The sequence below is a fragment of the Equus przewalskii genome, chromosome 15, assembly GCF_037783145.1.
Source record: "Equus przewalskii isolate Varuska chromosome 15, EquPr2, whole genome shotgun sequence".
Lineage (NCBI taxonomy): Eukaryota > Metazoa > Chordata > Mammalia > Perissodactyla > Equidae > Equus > Equus przewalskii.
In genome coordinates, this window is record NC_091845.1 from 67,452,837 (window position 1) to 67,473,303 (window position 20,467).

Genomic DNA, 20,467 nt, shown 5'->3' on the forward strand with positions numbered 1-20,467 from the left:
TCTCAGATTTGGAGATTTGCTAAGGAATCGTGAAAAAAACAGTGAGATTTTTTTTCTGGAAGTGAAACAGTCTTTTCCCACAGTGATGTTATGCTTGATGTTTTGGATATTGAAGTCAGATGACACAAAAAGTCATCAGTAGCTGCTGTGTGCTGAGTGTAAGTGAATCCATTAAAAAAGAATGATGGGCCAAACTGAATTCTTTGCAGCATCCCCAGGAGGGATGCTTCAGTGACATTGTTATTGGTTATTATGAGAGCTGCTGACAGAGTGCAATAAACAGGTTGGAGGTGAGGGCGTGATTCTGAGCCACAAGTCTTAATTAATAACTATTAGAATTTAATGGAACTATTAGAAGGTGCTATAGAATATTAGGCACCTAGCTTGCTTTCATTAGTTTTATCATCTTTTAGTTAGGAAGAATAGTGATAATGATCCTTTCTGCATTATTATGTGGCTTATATATTTCTTTAAACTTCTGGGCAGGACCTGAATTTTGTGGAGGATTTAGCTTACCTTAAAAGCTTTACTATTTTCTTTAGGGCACTTCTACTTAGGCCATTGCTCATTTTATGTAAATAGACATAGAAATACATTCTATAGATAAATCATTTTTCTTTTATTGTATATGCGTCAGTTGGAAATCTTTCGTAGGACCTGACTAAAAGATGGCTTACATGACAGGGGTTTAGACTCTCACATAAAATGTCCAGAGGCAGAGTCGATTCCACGGTGCTTCATCCAGCAACAGTGTCACAGCTCTGAAAGATTCTCTGTTATTCTCTTGCCTTTGCACTCTTGCACTCATGTCATAGAATGGCTACTGCTTCTTTATAGGATTACATCTAAAATCAGGAAAGAAGGAGTACTTTTCATTATCAGAGATAAAAATATTTCCCAGAGGCCTTCCAGACTTCTTAACATCTCAGTGGTCAGAACTGGACCGATATTCACCTTGAAAGTAATCATTGGCAAAGGAGAACGGAATTGTTGTGATTGACTTGGTCTAATCATGATTTTGTCCCTTAGCTAGAGGCAGACCACCCTCCCTGACCACACTGCCACCACCAGAGAGCTAAATAAAATGAGCATTTTGTTAGCAGGGCAGATGATGAAGGATGGCTGTGGCCACAACTTACCATGAAAAATTTATATCCATTCAGTTTTATCAACAAAGGCAATAGGAACCTTTGTATCTACGGATATTTTTTTTTCTTACCTATTCAATTCAATGAAACTATACCAAAATTATATCTAAGGAAATGTGCTCTAAGACGGACATTCTCTATTTTATTGTAATGTATTACTGAAATTTTAAAATACCACTTTACAGCAACAAATGGTCATTCAGAATGCTTACGGCTACTAATAGGAAATGCAGAACCGCAGAATGCAGTAGATATTCAAGATGGAAATGGACAGTAAGTTGAAAATTTTTTATATTATTTTTAGGATATTTGTTAATCTTCATACTTTTGCCCCTATTTTAGTAAGTCTGTCATAGTTTATAACTGAGTGGTATGAAATACAGCTTTTAATTTAAGTATACTTTAAAGTTGTGTCACAGAAAGGCTTGTTTAGAAAGCAGGCCAGCATACTGTTTAGTTGTTTTTCATCGAGTGTAGTCTTAGGTGGTAACACTGAACCTATTCCCATTGTTGCTCAGGACTCCTCTGATGCTGTCTGTTCTCAACGGGCACACAGATTGTGTTTACTCCCTGCTGAACAAAGGAGCAAATGTAGATGCCAAAGATAAATGGGGAAGGACAGCGCTGCATAGAGGGGTAAGCAAAATATTCCCACTTCCTTTCAGAAAGTTTTTATGACCTCGTTTTACCTAAGAACTAGGCTAGGTTTATTTTTGTTCATTAAATTTTTAGCAAATAATCTTTACTGTTTCTTTCACTATCTTACTTTTTGAACACTAATTTTTTTTTTCTAAGCAATTTTTTTTTTTAAAGATTTTATTTTTTTTCTTTTTCTCCCCAAAGCCCCCCAGTACATAGTTGTATATTCTTCGTTGTGGGTCCTTCTAGTTGTGGCATGTGGGACGCTGCCTCAGCGTGGTTTGATGAGCTGTGCTGTGTCCGTGCCCAGGATTTGAACCAACGAAACACCGGGCCACCTGCAGTGGAGCGTGCGAACTTAACCACTCGGCCACAGGGCCAGCCCCAATGAACACTAATTTTAAACAGTTACAAAGCACAACTTAATCCAGAGAACAATAATATTAAAACAAAATTTTAAAACCCAAAAACCTTGAGTAGAGTTAATGTCAGTTTTACTTTTTTCCGTTATCACAACTATTTTCTTACACGTTTTTGTCTTAACTTTTTTCACTTTTAAAATATTATTTTTATTGAATTGTTAGGTTCCTCTATTCCTGTTTTTCATACTACTTGTATTTTGACAAAGTTACTGCTTTAACTAAATTTTTAAGCCATTTCCAACAAAAATACTGAACTACTCAAAAATGATGAGTGCCTTGATTGGAAGGATATGGGGAATATGGACTTTAAACATTTTTAATTAGCTATAATTGGCACATAGTGTCCAATATAATATATTCAACTACATGCAAATAATTTTTCTTTCAGGCAGTTACAGGCCATGAAGAATGTGTAGATGCATTACTTCAACATGGTGCTAAGTGCTTATTTCGGGATAGCAGGGGCCGGACACCTATACACTTGTCAGCTGCTTGTGGTCACATTGGTGTTCTTGGAGCCCTTCTGCAGTCGGCAGCATCTGTGGATGCAAATCCAGCCATAGCAGACAATCATGGATATACAGCACTTCACTGGGCTTGCTACAATGGTTAAGTATACAGATACAAATGTACATTAAATGCCTGTTATTTACCAAGCAGAGACAACTAACTATAAAACATTCTGATATTCATGAGAATGATGTATTTATAAGGCAAAGTTTAAGATTAGTAGGAAGCCTAGGAATAATCTATGTTATTATAGCTTACTCCTATCCCTTATCATGCTAAAGCCAAGACACTAGTTGTCAAAGATGTTTTGAGGTAAGCTATCACTAAGTTTGAAAGTTTTCTCAGATCTTTGCTTCAAGTATTTTGCGTTTTTAAGGTACTTTTATAATGTTTCCAGTGTCTTTTATATAATGTATGCTTGTATTTTGATTATGTTCTTTTACTTTCTAAATGCACTTGTATTAAGAAAAAATGGCAAAAGTAGGAGAAACAATGAAAATACATCTCATTCTAAACTGAAATCTGTGTATATTTTCTGAGCACATTGCAAAGTAAGATCCTTTGTATCAACAGTAACATGTATGCTCACCATTTTAAGGGAATAAAATCCTAGCAGATCATAGAAATAGAAACTTCAGGAAGTTAGAAACTCTATGGGTAAGTTAACTTTGCTGCATGATTAGAACAGACTGCCTCTCAGCTTCCTAGAGGCTCACGGTCACAGTTAGGCCCAGTCCTGTTATGGGTGGGCTCACTAGAGGTCACTCAGAGAATTATAAAGGTACTTTTAAGGTTGTAGATGTTAAAAATGGATTTGAGCTTATGAAAGTCACTGATTAAAATAATTTAAGTAATGAGGCATGTTGAGAGATGTTAATTTTTTCCTTGTGTAGGGCCATGTATTTGATCATCTTAGAAAACATTCAGGTATGTTATAGACAGTATAAACATCAGTCCTGTCAAAGTTTGTGCTTAGGGCTTTAGCAGGAATATGAGGGGGTTTTTAAAATTTGTTATGAATTTTGATGCAGCTTTCAGATTAATATTAGCTGTGAGAGCATATCTTCAAAACTCGTTCTAACACAGTTCTAGCAACTTCATCTCAAAATGTAAAGAAAATATAAATTGCCTCTTTATATAAATATCCACTTATTTAAAGAAATAAGTATAGTATCTGTTTTAAAATTCATCTGAGTGCCTTCCCACAGAGTTGAGGTTTCTATCTTTCTATAATATGCTGCTTCATGGTTTTTTCACTGGAAGCCATTTTGCCAAATAATGTTGAGTTACTGTGAAAGAGGAGAAATCTGAAGCGTGCAAAATTATACTTTAATTAAATGTTTTCATAAGTATTTTCTAGATGCAAAATTTCAATTTTTATGTTAATCCTTGTGCCAGAATTGAGAGTTATATTCTTTGGCTTTAAGAAAGTTTTGGTCTCTTCTTGAAGATTGTCCTGTGATTACTATTAGTCATCCTTCAGCTCTGAGTACTGATAGTACCATAAAAACCTGGAATCGTTTTAAACATATTACTAAGTCAAAAAGCTTAGTTTAGCCAGTTTCATTTTTACTACCTCAGATTCTTAGCCAGAACAGTTTTGAGAACTGTAAGACCTTTGGATTTCAACTTTTTTTCCTTTTTCAACTCACTAATATGGTATTTCATGAGTATAGTGAAGTGGCCAAAGATTAGTCCTAAGTCAAAGAAGATACTATATTTTGCCATTGAAATTTGGTGGGGTTTTCTTGGGTTTTTTTTTTAAAGATTTTATTTTTTTCCTTTTTCTCCCCAAAGCCCCCCGGTACATAGTGTATATTCTTCATTGTGGGTCCTTCTAGTTGTGGCATGTAGGACGCTGCCTCAGCGTGGTTTGATGAGCAGTGCCATGTCCTCGCCCAGGATTCGAACCAACAAAACACTGGGCCGCCTGCAGCGGAGTGCGTGAACTTAACCACTCGGCCACAGGGCCAGCCCCGAAGTTTGGTCTGTTTTTATAACGTAACTTGACATTTTACAAGTGGAAGAAAAACTGAAAACATGTAATATAGAGTTGGAAAACATCCACAGATGGGAATTTTGTTTGTTTAAGAAGTCAGTGAGATAAAACTGTTTTGAAGAAGACCTTTATTCCTTGTTTTTTTTTTTTTTTTTCACTGTATCAGTGAGAATTAAACATTGGGAAAATCACACAGTAAGGCATTTTTCCTCAGGTGGAGCATTTGGTTGTAAATATACTGCTGTAACTTTCATTTGGAGAGTTGCCGTCTTCTGTAACATTCCTTATCAGGTCTTTATGGAGAACACTTTTTGCCTGCAGTGAGTTCCTCCTCTATCACTGCTGAAGTTAGACTCTTTAAGCACGGTTGGTACAAGAGACAAAATTTTGCACGAACTACATGCCTGGTTGCCATTTAGAGATCATAACAGATGTGTCTAATTTCCAGACTGTAGAAAACTTGTGATGATGCTGAATTGAACTGGAAGGAATTACAAGTGTGTTGGCTGTATGCAATAAGAGACTATACAGGCAGTCTAAAATTAATACCATGTGTATAGCCAAAAGTCTGTTTTATAATTTAGCATTCTGAGAGTAAAATATGTAAAATGGTTTTACTTTGACTAGTAATTATTGTGTGACTGAAAAGAAAATTGAAAGCACTCCAACAGAACAGAAAAGAACCTTTCTTTCAAAAGTAAAATGGAGTAATGACAAAATTTTGGAAAAGAACTGGTTTTACATACTAAACTTTAAAATTCAAATTTTCAGTCTATATAGTCATTCTGTCACAGAACTTGAGTGAGTACTTACGTTATCTCACATGTTCCTTTTAAAAATTTATCAACTTTTACAAAGCTCTAAGCATCCTCAGTATATCCCTCTGAAACATGAAGAGACTAGTTTTATTATTCTTTCATAACTAGGACACAGTGAAGAGTTTGTAGCTTGATATGACTCAGTAGTTGATTGCTGGAGGTAATCAAAAGCCCCAGGACTCCCTTTTTGCAGTCTGCAATCTGCTCAGTGATTCTCAAACCTTTCAGTCTCAGGACCTGTGGGTTATAGCTGTTAAGAGTTACTATATTAGAAATTAGAACTGTCGAGTTTAAGGATATTTATTAATTTATTTTAAAATAATCTACTCCGTTCTTGTAACATTCTTATGAAAAATAACTATTTTCCAAAAAATAAATTTTTAGTGAGAAGAGTGGCAAATTTTTAATAGCTAGTTTAAGAAAAGACTAGTTTGCAATATCACCCCAGAGTTCTCTAGACCACACCTTGAGAACTGCAATACCAGGAAAATAGGAGACTCTTAAATCAATACTGGACAACTTTCCATGGCTCCTTCTTGGTAACGAGTTAACATTTGGAGAGAAAGAGAATTAGAGTCGAATCTCTCAACCTTAGCACCATTGATATTTTGGGCCAGACAATTCTTTGTTGTGAGAGACTGCTGTGTGCATGGTAAGATGTGTAGCAGCATCCCTAGTTTCTACCCACTAGATGCCAGTAGCACTCTCCTCCCCCACCCCCAGCTGTGATAAGCAAAAATGTCTCCAGACATGGCCAAATGTCTCCTGAGGGGTAAAATTGCTCCAGTTGAGAGCCACTGGATTTTAAAAAAGAACTGACAAAAGATGGAACACAATTATGTTTCCTTGAACTTACTTTCTTTTCTTGGTAAAAACGATTATAGGATAAAAATTAAGTTGAGCTGTTGTTTGACAATGTTAGAGTAATTAAAAAAGAAAAGAAATATAGCATTACCTTGTTAGCCAGATATGAAGCCATGGAAATAAATACAAAAGCTGTGTAAGAATCTGATTTATTCCTATAGCCGATCCCAAATGACTAATGAAATAAAAGAAGCAACATTTCGTTTGCAATATTCAGCACAGCAATTGGACTATTTTTACTAAAACTCCAGCTTTGAAAACTAGGTTAAGAAGATGTGTTTGGGTTTTTCCGTTTTCAAAGTTGCTTTTAAAAACTGTGGGCCTAATATCTATCAGTAGTCAATATACCTTTCCTTTAACCCAGCAATATCATTCTCGGAAGCTATTCTACAAAAGTTCTTGATTTTTAGAAAAAGTACTGGAGGACCGGCCCCATGGCCTAGTGGGCCATGTTCAGCACACTCCATTTCAGTGGCCCAGGTTCAGTTCCCGGGCACAGACCTACACCACTCATCAGCAGCCACGCTGTGGTGGCAATCCACATACAAATAGAGGAAGTTTGGCACAGATGTTAGCTCAGGGTGAATCTTCCTCAAAGCAAAAACAGAAAACAAAAAAAACAGATGTTAGCTCACAGCTAATCATCTTCAGCAAAAATAAATAAATTTAAAAATACTGGACTGTTTCATTACAGCATTGTTGATAATATAACAAAGAGAAACAAACCACTAGTAATCACCTAAAAATCCATAATTGGAGATTAAATCATTTAATACCCTCAGTACTGTGAAGTTCTTCCAAATATTCAAGGTTTCTATATATGCTGTTATGGAAGAACATAAGCAGTTTACTCAGTAAAAAACAAGTTGCAGAACTAAACGTCCTATTTGTGTAAAAATTTAAAAAGGAAGTATGTGTGCATGCTGTTGTATATGCCTAGAAATTTTCTGGGACTCTTAAGGTAATGTGGTTACAGTCTGGAGTAGAACGGGGAGATGGGGGCAGGAACAAGGACGTGTACCTTTGTTCTCAAAACTCTTCTATAGTATTTGAGATTTTACCATTAGCTCATTACTGTAATCAGAAGATATTTAAATTTTGAAGTTAATTATGCTGTATAAATGTATATATTATTTTGAAAGTTATACTATGCTATTTAAATATGACATTTTAAAAAATAGTGACCAAATAGCTCTAACTGGTCCCCATGGAAAAGAATAATGAGACTACTTTTTTCTTCCCACAAAAAAACTATTTGTTGTGTCAATAATAAACTCCTATAAAATTATCATAAGAAGCTACTATACTTCAGGTCTTGAAGTAATACTTGGATTCCAAAGCTCCTAAAAACGTGTTTAATGGGTTCATTGAAGTGATTATTTTTAATCCACGTAAAGCTTTTCTTATTTGTGTAGACATATGTGGACACTTGAGTATCTGTTCTGAATTTTAATATCTGATTCTCATTTACTTATTTAGGTCATGAGACATGTGTAGAACTTCTTTTAGAACAAGAAGTTTTCCAGAAAATGGAAGGAAATGCTTTCAGTCCATTGCATTGTGCTGTGTAAGTAAAGGCGGAAGGAATGAGATTTGGTTTGACTGTTTTAAGACATACACCTTTGCTGCAAGTGATCACCTTGTTACCTTACGCAGGATAAATGACAATGAAGGTGCTGCTGAGATGTTAATTGATACATTGGGTGCCAGCATTGTGAACACCACAGATTCTAAAGGAAGGTAGGAATTCAACTATGTAGGAAATAGTTTTACTTTCAATAGGAAAAAAATTTTACTAGCCTAGTGTGGAAGAATTTACAGAGACCTATTATTAATTAAAAGTTGATTTTTATATTTGTAAGTATAAATTGCTATAAAATCTTAATTATATCCTCATTATAAAAGGCTTTTTATATTATGATTTTTAGCCAGTCTTCCTCTTTTTATAAAACTTGTAAAATGTGAAGATTTTCTTCTTTTTTTTTTTTTTTAAGAGGTATCTTTGTTACCCAAAGATCACTGTTAATGAAGTTAATAGTATTATAAATGGGAATAAAGGCCAGAAGAGAGTCCAGCGGTTGTAATAAATGACAGTATTTGGGTCAGGATTTATTTCTTTCAAAATTTCCTTTAATCATGTAATTTTCTATAGCAATTTTATAATTTATCCTTATTTATACCAGCTTAATTAGTGACCTTTTATATTATCAGAAATACAAATTTCTGTGGCAGAAATTAGGAAGCTCTAGTAAGCCTATTTGTATCCAGGCAGTGCTTTTCTAGCCTAATATATAAACCCTTGAAAATTGCTTGTCATAAATTAAGGAATAATTTTTCTAGAGTACATCACATACAGATTTAATCAAGTCTTTCTATTTTTCTGTATTCAGAACTCCTCTCCATGCAGCCGCCTTCACAGACCATGTAGAGTGTTTACAGCTGCTGCTCAGCCATAACGCTCAAGTCAATTCTGTGGACTTGTCTGGGAAAACACCTCTCATGATGGCCGCAGAAAATGGACAAACTAATACAGTTGGTAAAGAAACTGCTTAAGGCTTTTATTATGCTAAGTGTGTATATTGCTTATGGATAACTTAGATCCCAAACCTTCTGGCTCTAGTTTACTGAATTTTCACGAGTTATCTCACCACTCCTGAGATTTAAAACCTTTTGCCTTCTTCCCAGCCACATTGTCATCTAGGGCCACAGTGTTTTCATTTGCCCTTCCTGATTAAATAGTCTGCTTTAGTAAAGCAGTGTAGCATAGTGGTTAAGAGCGCTGGCTCTGGAGTCATCTGACTGAGTGTGAGTCCTAGATCTGCCAACTAAAAGTGACCTTACACCTCAGTTTTTTCATTTATAAAATGAGAAAAATAACAATACCTACTTTGTAGGGTCGTTGTGAGGATTAAATAAGTTACTATAAATCCAGAGCACTTAAGGCAGTATTTGAAATTTAGTAAGCACTCAGAAAATAAATGTTAGTTGCTGTTGTTAGTGTCTGTAATTTACATAATATTATGATATTTTTCTTGCACTTAAGTTTTTGCTAGAGGGATATTTTTGCTTTGTATCTTCATGTCTCTACAGTGAGTTATCTAAGATATGTGTTCATAAACATAAGAATTTGATGCAATTTTTCCTCCCAGAGATGCTGGTTAGCAGTGCTAGTGCAGATCTGACTTTACAAGATAACAGTAAAAACACCGCACTCCATTTGGCTTGCAGCAAGGTATGTACACATTTTAAGGATATGTTTTCATTATTGATATCAACAGTGGCATTTAAAGTTTTTGCTTCACTAAAATGAACAGAGCTAGGAACCACACCTCTCTAATAATCACTGGTGTCAGGTTTCTTGGAAAAAAAATACTAACTTGTTAGGCACCATGGTGTGTTAAAGTCTCTAGTAGGCCAAGTAAATTTTGGAGCAGAAGCCTAAACATATTATGGTCTTTCTTTAATCTCTCTAATCTTAAATATTCTTGTATTCTCCCACTAACCCCACTCTGCCAACACGTTTGGACAGATATTTAAGGCATTAACCGAGAAAATTCATGACATATGTATGGTGATATATATATTGTATGGACCAGGGTTGGGGTGTGCTGAGTGTATAAATTTGTCTTTAATGGTGCCCAAGTTTTTAAGAGTTACTTCCCATAATTTTAGGGTCATGAAACTAGTGCCTTGTTAATACTGGAAAAGATAACAGATAGAAACCTCATCAATGCAACCAATGCAGCCTTGCAAACGTGAGTACTTTCAGTGTCCAGTGTCAACCTTGTGACCTCTAATTGTAAAAATTATTAATGGGGGCAGGGCTGGCCTGGTGGCATAGGTGGTTAAGTTTGCATGTTCTGCTTCGGTGGCCCAGGGTTCACAGGTTCAGATCCTGGGCGTAGACCTGTTCACTGCTCATCAAGCCATGCTGTGGTGGCACCCCCACATACAAATAGAGGAAGATTGCCATAGATGTTAGCTCAGCAGCAGTCTTAAAAAGAGGAAGATTGGCAACAGATGTTAGCTCAGAGCCAATCTTCCTCACCACAAAAAATATGATTAATGGATTTTTTCCCTAATATGGGACCACTGAAATCAATCTCAGTCACAGAAGCAGTTGAAAAGTAAAGAATGATTTTCATAATTGACAAAATCAGTTTCTAAAAATAATCACAATTAAAAGGCATATTACCAAAAAAGCTTTTGAACTGAAACTTTATTAATGGAAATAATGTTTTTCCTCAATCCATTTACTCATAATTTTATGAAGGAAATTAACACTAATGTGTGTGTTTTATGGAAATCAACTGGAATAATACATTATTTGAAATGAGGTAAAAATCTATATGTGTCTGTAAGCTAAAGAGATTTCAGAAAAAATCAAGTTCTTAATTTGACCAGTCAGCCTTCAGGTGACTGCATAGATCAACATCTCCCATCCATTGTCCTCTCCCGATTTCTGTTTGCTCTTCTACTTTGAGACTTGGTAAAGAGAAAAAATCTTACAATACTGGTTATCTTACAGTTCACATATCACTCAGTTCAATTGAGTGTCAAAAAATCAATCATGGAACCTGTAAACTGTTTTCACACCCTATAGGAATTTGTGCTATTGCAATTTACTATTTTTGTTGTATATTCTTTTTTTTTTCCCCCAAGATTGGCACCTGAGCTAAAGCTTGCCATTTTTTTTGTTTGTTTGTTTTTTGTTTTTTTGCTTTTTCTCCCCAAATACCCCCAGTAGATAGTTGTATATTTTTAGTTGTGGCATGTGGGATGCTGCCTCAACATGGCCTGATGAGTGGTGCCATGTCTGCGCCCAGGATCCAAACCGGTGAAAACCTGGGCTGCCGAAGCAGAGCGCGTGAACTTAACCACTCGGCCAAGGGGCCAGCCCCTTGTTGTATATTCTGTTATATGTATTTGCCAACCTCATTTCTTAAAACAGCAACTTAAGATTTCAGTTTAGTTGGTAAAATCTTTTTAAACATTGAGTCTTAGAAGGAAACTAACAAAAAGGTTTGATGAAGGCAGGAACTTGCTGATGGGACCTGCCCAAAGCTGAGCCTAGGCACATTGACAAGGTTTGACAGTGCACGGCACATTGGTTCTGCTGTTCCTTACTCCCATCTTTATTGCTGTTAGGACTCAGTGCCTCAAGTTTGTCTCTCTGGGTCTTCACAACTTAGCAAAAATGCTCTTTGACAACCAGGATTGAAAAAGAGAGTGTGTCTGTGTGTGCACATATGCACGAGAGCATGCGCATATATATGTATATGTGTACATATGTAATATTTTTCCCCCCCAGACCTCTGCATGTTGCTGCCCGAAATGGGCTAACAATGGTGGTTCAGGAACTTTTGGGGAAAGGAGCAAGTGTGCTTGCAGTAGATGAAAACGGTGAGTAGGTTCTGTATTTTCTTTCCTTAACTTAAATCTTTCTAGAGGCTTTTATCTTTTGATGATCCATATTTGAAGTAAAGTAAACTTGGATATTTTTTATCAAAGAGGAGAGGTCAAATTCATATTGAATAATATTTACTTGTGGCAAAGGCAATAAAGCAAGAGAAACAGGAAAAGTCCATCCAACAGATGAACTTCTGAATTTCCCATATCTATTAAACCAGAGTTGGTGTTTACTAACTTTGGTTCAGTGTTCCCACATTTATCTTAGTATTCAAAGAATTTGTTCTGTCAACTATTTATCAAGGCCCTTAAGTGCCAGGTTCTTATCTAAAGCTCATCTTCCCACTTATGCACTAGATCCTGACCCCTTTTGCCTACTTGAGACTATCACTTGAGCAATTTTTCGCTTTTGCATCCTGTAATAACAATTTTTTGTAGGAATCTTCCCAGATTATTCCCATCAGCATGTAAATGTTATTTCTCTCATCTTAAAAAATCATTAATCCCACTACTCCCACCAGCTACTGCCATATTTCTCTTTTCCTGTTTACACAGAGTTACTGTAGAGTTGGCTCTCCTGTTGTCCCCAATTCTTCTCTCTCATTCTCTCTTAAATCTCCTCCAGTCATACCTTTGCCCCCACCATGTTGCAAAACTGTTCTCATCAAGATCCCCAATGACCTCCCTGATGTTAAGTGTAAATTCTTAGTTCTCGTTTTACTTGATGTACCAGAATTTGACCCAACTGCTTATTCCTTTTTCCTTGATAAACTTTCTTTACTTGGCTCTCAGGACCTCATACTTTCTTGGTTTTACTTGTACGTTCCTAGTTATTCCTTCTCAATTTCTTTTGCGAAGTTTCTCCCTCCTCTTCCCAACTTCTTAATATCGGAGAGCTCTAGGACTCAGTCCTGGTTCTTTTCACATTCCCTACCTATGTTCACTCTCTAGGTGATCTCATTTAGTCCCTTGGTCTAAATACTACCTATATGCCGAGAATTCCTAAATTTACATCTCCAGCCTAGACCTCTCATGATCTCCATATTTATAGATCCAGCTGCCTAACTTACAGTACCACATGCATGTCTAATAAACAGCTCAAACCTAACATGCTCAAAACAGAACTGCTGATCCTTTCTCTCCTCCCCTCAACTCTTCCCCACTATCCCACTGAGGCTCTTCTCCGCACAGCCATCCTGATCTTCAGTCAGTAACAATTTCCATCCTTGTAGTTGCTCAGGACAAAAACCTTAAGAGTTGTCCTTGACTCTTCTCTCTCATACCCAGTGTACAATCCATCAGCATATAATCTTGATCCACCTGCAGAATATATCCAAAATATGCCCACTTTTTTCTCCTCTACTTCTACCACCCTGGCCTTGATCCTTTGAAAATATGTGAGGAGATCTTACCCATCTGAATCTCAGTTCACTTAAAATTCTTATAATGATCCACAAGGCCTTTGATTGGTCCACTGCCCTTTTACCTCTGTGACCTCATCTCCTACTCTTCTTCTCTCACTCCATTCTGCCGTGCCAGCCCCTCTACCCCAAGAAGTACATGCTTCGTGATCTTTGTTCTGGCTGTTTCCTCTGCCTGGAACATTCTGCCTTCAAGCAGTCTTTGATTCAGTCCTTTACCTGTTTCAAATCTTAGGTCAGATTTCATCATCTCAGTGAAGTCTATCCTGACTACCCTATTTACACTACGACCTGCTGCATACCCCTACCACAGCAGTCTCAGTCCTTGTTAACCTGCCCTACTCCTTTCTTTTTCTTATTTCCATAGAGCTTATCTTTTAATTTATTGTATATAATTTACTTTTTGATTATGTTGATTTTGTGTCTCCCTCATTAGAATGAATATAAGCTCCATGTGGGCAGGGAATCTTTGTCAGTTGTGTTCACTGATATATTCTAAGTGCTTAGAAGAGTGCCTGTCTGTGGTGGGGTCTCTAAATATTTGTTGGGTGAGTGATTGTGCCAAGCTCTCTGCTAGGTTCTGAAGATACAGTGTAAAATAAGTCAACTTACTGCCTTGAACGGAGACAAATATAAACCTAGAATGCTGTTGAGAGCACATAAGAGTGTTTGAACTCTTTCTTGCAGGATCAGGGAAGGCATCCTCAAAAAATGACTTCTAAGCCAAAATCCAAAGGACAAGTAAAAATTGGGAAGAGAACTTTCTAAGCAGAGAGAGTGGCATATTTAGACATATTTAGATATAACAGGGCACTGTAAATATAGAGTTATGTCAGAGTCCCTTAGATCAAGTGGCAAAGGATCTGTGCATTAGGAAGATAGCAGTTAGTCTGAAGAGGGAACAAGATTAAAATAAGAAAACAAGTTAACAGTTACAGGTGAGAGAAAATGGTAGCCAGAATTAAGATAGAGGCATTGGAGATGAAAAGATGTAGATGTTTTTAAGAGATCTTAGGATGGGACTCATTGAAACTTGGTGAGGGAAGAAGTTAAACGTCACCTAGGTTCGAGTGCGCTATGGATGGAAGTGCCATTGTTTAAGATGGGCATAGAGGAGGAAGAGCTGGGTTCATTTAGGGACATGGGAAAAGTTCAGTGGAAACTCCAAGTAGGTAATTGGATATATGGATCTGGAGCCCAAAAGCAAGATCTAGGTAGGACATAAAGATTTGGGAATCAATAGTATATGTAGTCAAGAAGCCCATAGAAGTGAGTGAGATCGCTCACTAAGACAAGTTTAGACTCACCTAACTTTAAAAGAAACTTTCATTGTCAGTAAATTACATTTCTGGAAATACAGCTACTATGTAGATTAAAATGAGGAGCCTAAAAACGCTAGCCTATGTAAGATATTTGGCCACATTGTGAGGCTCTGAATCAATAGTCGATATGCAAGTTTTTGTTGATCATTTTTAAGATTTTAGGGGTTTTTTTTTCATTATAAAGAAATGGAAGGGATACTATAAGAGATGATAATGAAGGTCACCTGTGATCTGGATATCTTTGAACACACTTTGCAATGTGAAATAGTAATCATGGTCCAAAGTTGAAAAGCCATAGTAACTACCGATCTCATAATCAATTCTAAACTTCAAATTAACGATCCACTTATAAATTGTTCCAATAACAACAGGGGTTGATTATTAATTAGTCTCTCTAGTCTAAGTAGAGGTGACATGAAGGGCCCAGAACATCCTATCCCTATATTCGCTCTAAGAATGGGGTTAAGTGATATTTCCAGGAATTTTCTGGAGAAAACAAAACATATACTTGCATGGGATGGATTAGACCCTTGTCCTCAAGCATCTCTTACCTTTCTCTTTAGCTGACCACACTAACTCCATACAGAGGAGAAGAGCCTGTTTTTAATCGTTTTCTGACTGGCAAACACTCCTGAGACACTCATTCTGTCCCACCCACACTCTCCTCCAAGGCCTCATGGCCTGTCTAATGGGCTGCTCTGCCTACCAGCAGCAGCAGCACAGCAGGCACCTTCAGATCTTCAGAAGAGCCCTTGAAAGAAATACCAGCATTGAGGCATTCTCCCAGTCACTTCGAGCAAATAGGGTTTAGTTAAAAATCTGCATTCTGTTCCATCCTTCCTGCCAAGCTTGCCAGGGCATCAGCTGTTCCCTTTGACCCTTGAAAAGGGGGAAATTGATGAAGGGAAAAAAATTATTGTTTCTTTCTCAAGGCTAATATAACATGGATAAAAATATACAGAAGAACTGGGAACAGCCAAATGCCCAATAGTTAGAATGGATAACTCAACCATGGTATAATCACACAATGGAATATATAAGAATGAAAATGAACTGACTTACAGCTACATACAAGAACATGGATAAATCTCACAGACATAATGTTAAGTAAAAGAAGCCAGATATAAAATAATAGCTACTGTATGAGTCCATTTATATTAGGTTAAAAAAAAAGGTCAAAACTAAACTACTGTGTTTCTGAATACAAGTAGAAAGGAAAACATAAATGTTTACTACCCAAGTCAGGATGGATAGTGGTTCCCTTTATGGAGGAGAAGAGGAGTAGTGTTAGGTAGGGGAGATGGGGCTTCTGGGATGCTGGTAATGTTCTCTTTCTTGATCTGGATGGTGGTTACATGAATGTTTGTTTTGTGCTTATTCAGCTATTTAAGAAACAATATACTTATATATGTGTGAAACAATATACATGTATGCTAAAACATGAATAAATATATTAATAGGGAAAACAATCTCTAGATGTGTAACAACAAATGAAGCTTTAGACTGAAACCATTTGCTGCTAAATACCTATTGGCTCCAAGTGACTTAAAGTAGTAAGTGTGAACTATTTTAAAGTTCCATATGGTATAATCTAAACTTGGCATCACACGGTGTGCTCTCACCATCTTCTCTCCCACTCCATCCTCAAGACTGAGTCTTGTACCAACCAAGGTACCAAGTGTTTTCTTACTCAGTTCATTGTATTGATACATTGTGGTACCTTAGGGCTAAGGTCAGTCTTCTGCTAAAGGTACAGTTACAAAGGTAACATTTGTTTTGAGTTAGGAGTTTTAAAAGTTCACCTTTTTAGTTTATCTACTGTTTTTCCTCAATGGACTATGACCCTAAAAGAAAAGTGAATTGACAGCCAAGTGTCATTCCTTCAGCACGTATCTTTTGAGCACCTGCTCAGTGCCTCATTCATGAATCTGTACGCATTTATATTTCCCAGCATGTAAGGACTTACGTAACTACAAATTAATGGTAAGATTCTTCTACCATTCTGAAGGAAGATTTATCAATCTGATTTTTTTTGTATTCTAGCCCAATATCTTCTATGAATTCAGATAGAATAGATAAGCTGTGAGATCTTGGAGAAATCATCCATCTCTGGGCCTTAGTTTCCTCTTCTATACTGTAGTCTATAAGGTCTCCTCTTACCCTAGATTTCTATGACTTTTCTCTTTTTCTACTTTTTAGGAAGTTCTGAATCATTCTAAATAACCAATTTATTATAAGCCAAGTAATTTAAAATATGTCTAAAGTAGAAGACCTTTAGGCTTATATCCTTATCTTAGTGAAATTAATCTCAGGATGTTTAATTTTTAAATTTTATCTTTAACTCTAGGCTATACCCCAGCTTTGGCTTGTGCTCCCAATAAGGACGTGGCTGATTGCCTAGCTCTCATTTTGGCCACCATGATGCCTGTCTCATCAAGTAGCCCTTTATCATCCCTGACATTCAATGCCATTAACCGATATACCAACACCTCAAAAACAGTCAGCTTTGAAGCCTTGCCCATCATGAGGAATGAACCCAGCTCCTATTGCAGCTTCAACAACGTTGGCGGGGAACAGGAGTACTTATACACCGACGTGGATGAGCTCAATGACTCCGATTCTGAGACCTACTAAGAGGCTGAGCCAGAGGTCCAAGGAGGGAGTTCTGACACTAATGCTCCAGACTGTGCTTTTTCAGGAAAAAGGCACTTTCTTATTTACGTACAAGTCCAACCTAAGAGGAAAGATCACAGAATGAGCGAACATAAGAAATGTGATGGCACTAGGAAGAAGAGTTTTAAAGGAAAGTTTTGCAAAAGGAACTTCTAGAATCTTGAAATAGACCTGACCAGAGGAAAACACTTTGATGTCAAATTGCTTTGTGGAATTGTTTAATTTGGTTTTGCAGTGCCAGGAATAATTGGGACACTGTGCACCCTAATCTGCTTACACAAGCAACACTATTGTAAAAGAAGAGATAAGGACACTAGAGTTAAATTTTATCGATAAAACTACAATTAAATTTAAGGGCAATAAAAGTTTGGTACAGTAGGCATTATGTGCACAGCAAATTGCCAAAGGACCAAATAACTTACAGGTTTTTTAATAGAATGCCATTTTGAGGAAACTTGGAGTAGGTAAAATGAGACATTATCTAAACCAAACTTCAATATTTCTGAAAAGGAAGCTGAGATTTGGTTTTAAATGTTGATTTTTTTTTTAAAGAAAACATCTGAAAGCCTTCTAATACTGTATTAAATCATGACAGAAAGCAGATGTATTTTTACATTTTTTTCTTTTACATAAAAATTTAAAATTCCAACTTTTATAATATTAGAATTGAAAACCAGCTGACTGGGTGCAGTCAGGGTGAAAATACTTGTGATGTAGACATGAGATAGATTGGGGTCAGGCTGTTGCCCGGTGTTGAATGGTTTAGGTTTAAAATTCAACTATTTTTGTTTGAAAATGTAAAGAATTTCCTAGAAGAAGAAAATTTCATGAAATCAAAAAGTAGATTATTTTCACCCTTATTGCAGCTAAGTGGTCCTGGGGAATGGAGTTTTCAACCTCACTACTTTTGATGGTAAGCCTTCATCATTTAATGTTACTGTTGTGCCTCCACAATGGATGGGGGATTTTTGTTGTCATTGTTTAGTGAAGAATCAAAAAGAAAAAATTCTGTGTTATTCATAAGTTGACATCATCAGGTCTCTTGGAAGGCATTTCTATATTGGGCAAGATTTCAAATACTAAAGCCTTTAGGTCCTATTCATATTTAAAGTAGCATGTTTGTAACATGTAACTATTTGGGGAAAGAAGCAATTGCCTGCCATTTGGAAGATTGCCTTCCAAATAATAAAAAAGAAGGAGAGAGGGAAAAAAGCCTGACGTTTAGGCTTTTAAATAACAATTCATATGATTCTGCTTTTACTGTAATTGTCACTTTCCTAGGGAGAATGATTTCACATATGTAGAGGGTCTTACAGGTCTGGGAAAGTTCCATAAATTTTCACAAAATGATACCCAATTTCATTTTATCCTTTTTGTATTGTGAAACTGGAAACTTTATGACATTGTAAATTATCAGCTGGTTTTTCTGAATATAAAGTGTGAAAACACAGAACAGTATTTTGATCTATTTGATAATTTTGTGGGTTTTTTGAAAAATTAATGCGCATGTACATAGAAATAGTGACTGCTTGAATACTGTATTTACTTGCACTCTTTCAGTACATCAAGATTCCTGTATATTTTAGAGTATAATAAAACACAGATGTGAGTTGTATTTAATGAATAATGTATTTGTATCTGTGCATATTACCTAAAAAATCTATAAAATTTCTAGGGCATTGACTACTGGATTTTAAGCATTTTTTCTAAAATATTTACAGAAATTATAAATGTAATCCTCCATCTTTTCTTTATAATATAAAGAAATCATAATAGCTCCTTCCTAATTATTAGTGGTAGGAAGGTGAATATGCATTTTAAAGACAGCAGACTACATTTTCTATTGTACCTTTTGAAAAAGAAAAAAACTCAAGAGGATTCTAAAAGTATACATATGTGTACTTTCTCTTTCCTTTTAGGAATTCTCTTCTGAATTCCCTGAGGGAATTTTCTAGAATCTCAGAATTGAAAGAGACCTGAGGTTCATCCAGTCTAACCTCTTAACAGATGCAGGAGTCCCTTCTACAAGGGTGAGCTTTTCACCTGAACACTTCCAGTGACTCTACCTCACCAAGCAGTCCACTCAGTTGTTGAGCAGCTCTGACCGTTAGAAAGGTCTTCCTTAGATGGAGTGAAGCCTCCCTCCCAGTAACTTCTGTCTTTGGGCCCAGGTCTGTCCTCCAAGAGAACACTGAGAATATTGGAAGGATGAATCTCATGCCCTCTGCCATGTCTTCTCTTTTACAGGCTGTTTGACTCATCTACTGAAGTGATTTCCAAAAGGACTCATTAGACACACTGTTAGATTTACCACATCTAATGAAATCCAAGGTGTAGCTGTAAAGTAGCAAACTGTTTTTAATTTATCCTCACACGTACCAGAACTTAGATCTTGCATCACTTTTTGTAAACGATGCTATTACTGAAAATATTTGTGAGGTGGTTCTTTCGATTGCTTGCCCACTAGGAAAACTGTTTCATTGCTTTGTGATTGCATTTTGTGATAGTCTATCCCCCTCCTTGATTAACTGCTTCCTTTGGTCTGCGCCTGATGAGGGAACATCCCAAAGTACGTCCCAAATCGTATTTGAACAACACTGGTATTGTTGGAGTAAGTAGATGGACTACTTACATGAATGGACACAGCACTGCAGTGAGTTCCTTTATAGTTACACCTTGAATGTCAGAAGCATTCAGGCCCTGCTCTGTAGTGTTTTTTATCCTCACACAGAATAGAAAAGCCGGTTTGCTTTTTTGACTTCTGCATGAAAGGTGACATCTGAAATTTCTGATGTGTATTATTATAATACCAGCTTCTGCTCTAGAACTACTCCGAGGGAAATGGTGGTAATAGCAAATGACCCCCTTTAACAAGACACTCAGCTCAAACAGTGCCATTTAGTTCAGGAGATCACTAAGTGTAGCGTCAATTTGGGGTTTAATTTGGCTTATATTGGATCTTTTAAATAAAGTTTTTTAATGCAATAAATCAAGTGTCTTTCTTTTTACATGCAAAATTATTTTCCCTTATCTTAAAATGTCTAATTAGCTTTCACTTATAACTAATTCTTACCTTTCTTTAAAAACTTAATGAATTTTCATTAAAGCTATTTTAGAATTTGGATAAACCTATCTAAGTGAGTTTTTGAAATATATTCATTTGACAAATATTCATTGCTTGCCTGCACTATAGTTGAGGGTGAGAATGGGCAGAAAGTGAGCCTAGAAATTGTTGTCTTGTC

At 36.4% G+C, this 20,467-nt stretch overlaps 1 protein-coding gene across 12 annotated transcripts in view; it reads left to right on the top strand.

Moving 5' to 3' along the window:
- The window catches only part of ANKRD28 (ankyrin repeat domain 28), a 200,659-nt gene extending 180,445 nt beyond the window's left edge, over positions 1-20,214 (top strand). For 11 of the 12 annotated variants that reach the window (XM_070575993.1, XM_070575995.1, XM_070575998.1 and 8 more), the window contains 10 exons: positions 1,334-1,421; positions 1,667-1,784; positions 2,598-2,817; positions 7,880-7,967; positions 8,057-8,140; positions 8,791-8,936; positions 9,550-9,632; positions 10,073-10,155; positions 11,712-11,803; positions 16,900-18,845. In XM_070575993.1, the coding sequence (XP_070432094.1) occupies positions 1,334-1,421; positions 1,667-1,784; positions 2,598-2,817; positions 7,880-7,967; positions 8,057-8,140; positions 8,791-8,936; positions 9,550-9,632; positions 10,073-10,155; positions 11,712-11,803; positions 16,900-17,186 (1,289 nt within the window). In that variant the 3' untranslated portion in view covers positions 17,187-18,845. Of the gene's footprint in view, positions 1-1,333; positions 1,422-1,666; positions 1,785-2,597; positions 2,818-7,879; positions 7,968-8,056; positions 8,141-8,790; positions 8,937-9,549; positions 9,633-10,072; positions 10,156-11,711; positions 11,804-16,899 lie in introns of all 12 variants that reach the window. The other variant, XM_008536128.2, reaches the window with a different exon arrangement.
- The last annotated feature ends 253 nt before the right edge of the window (positions 20,215-20,467 follow it).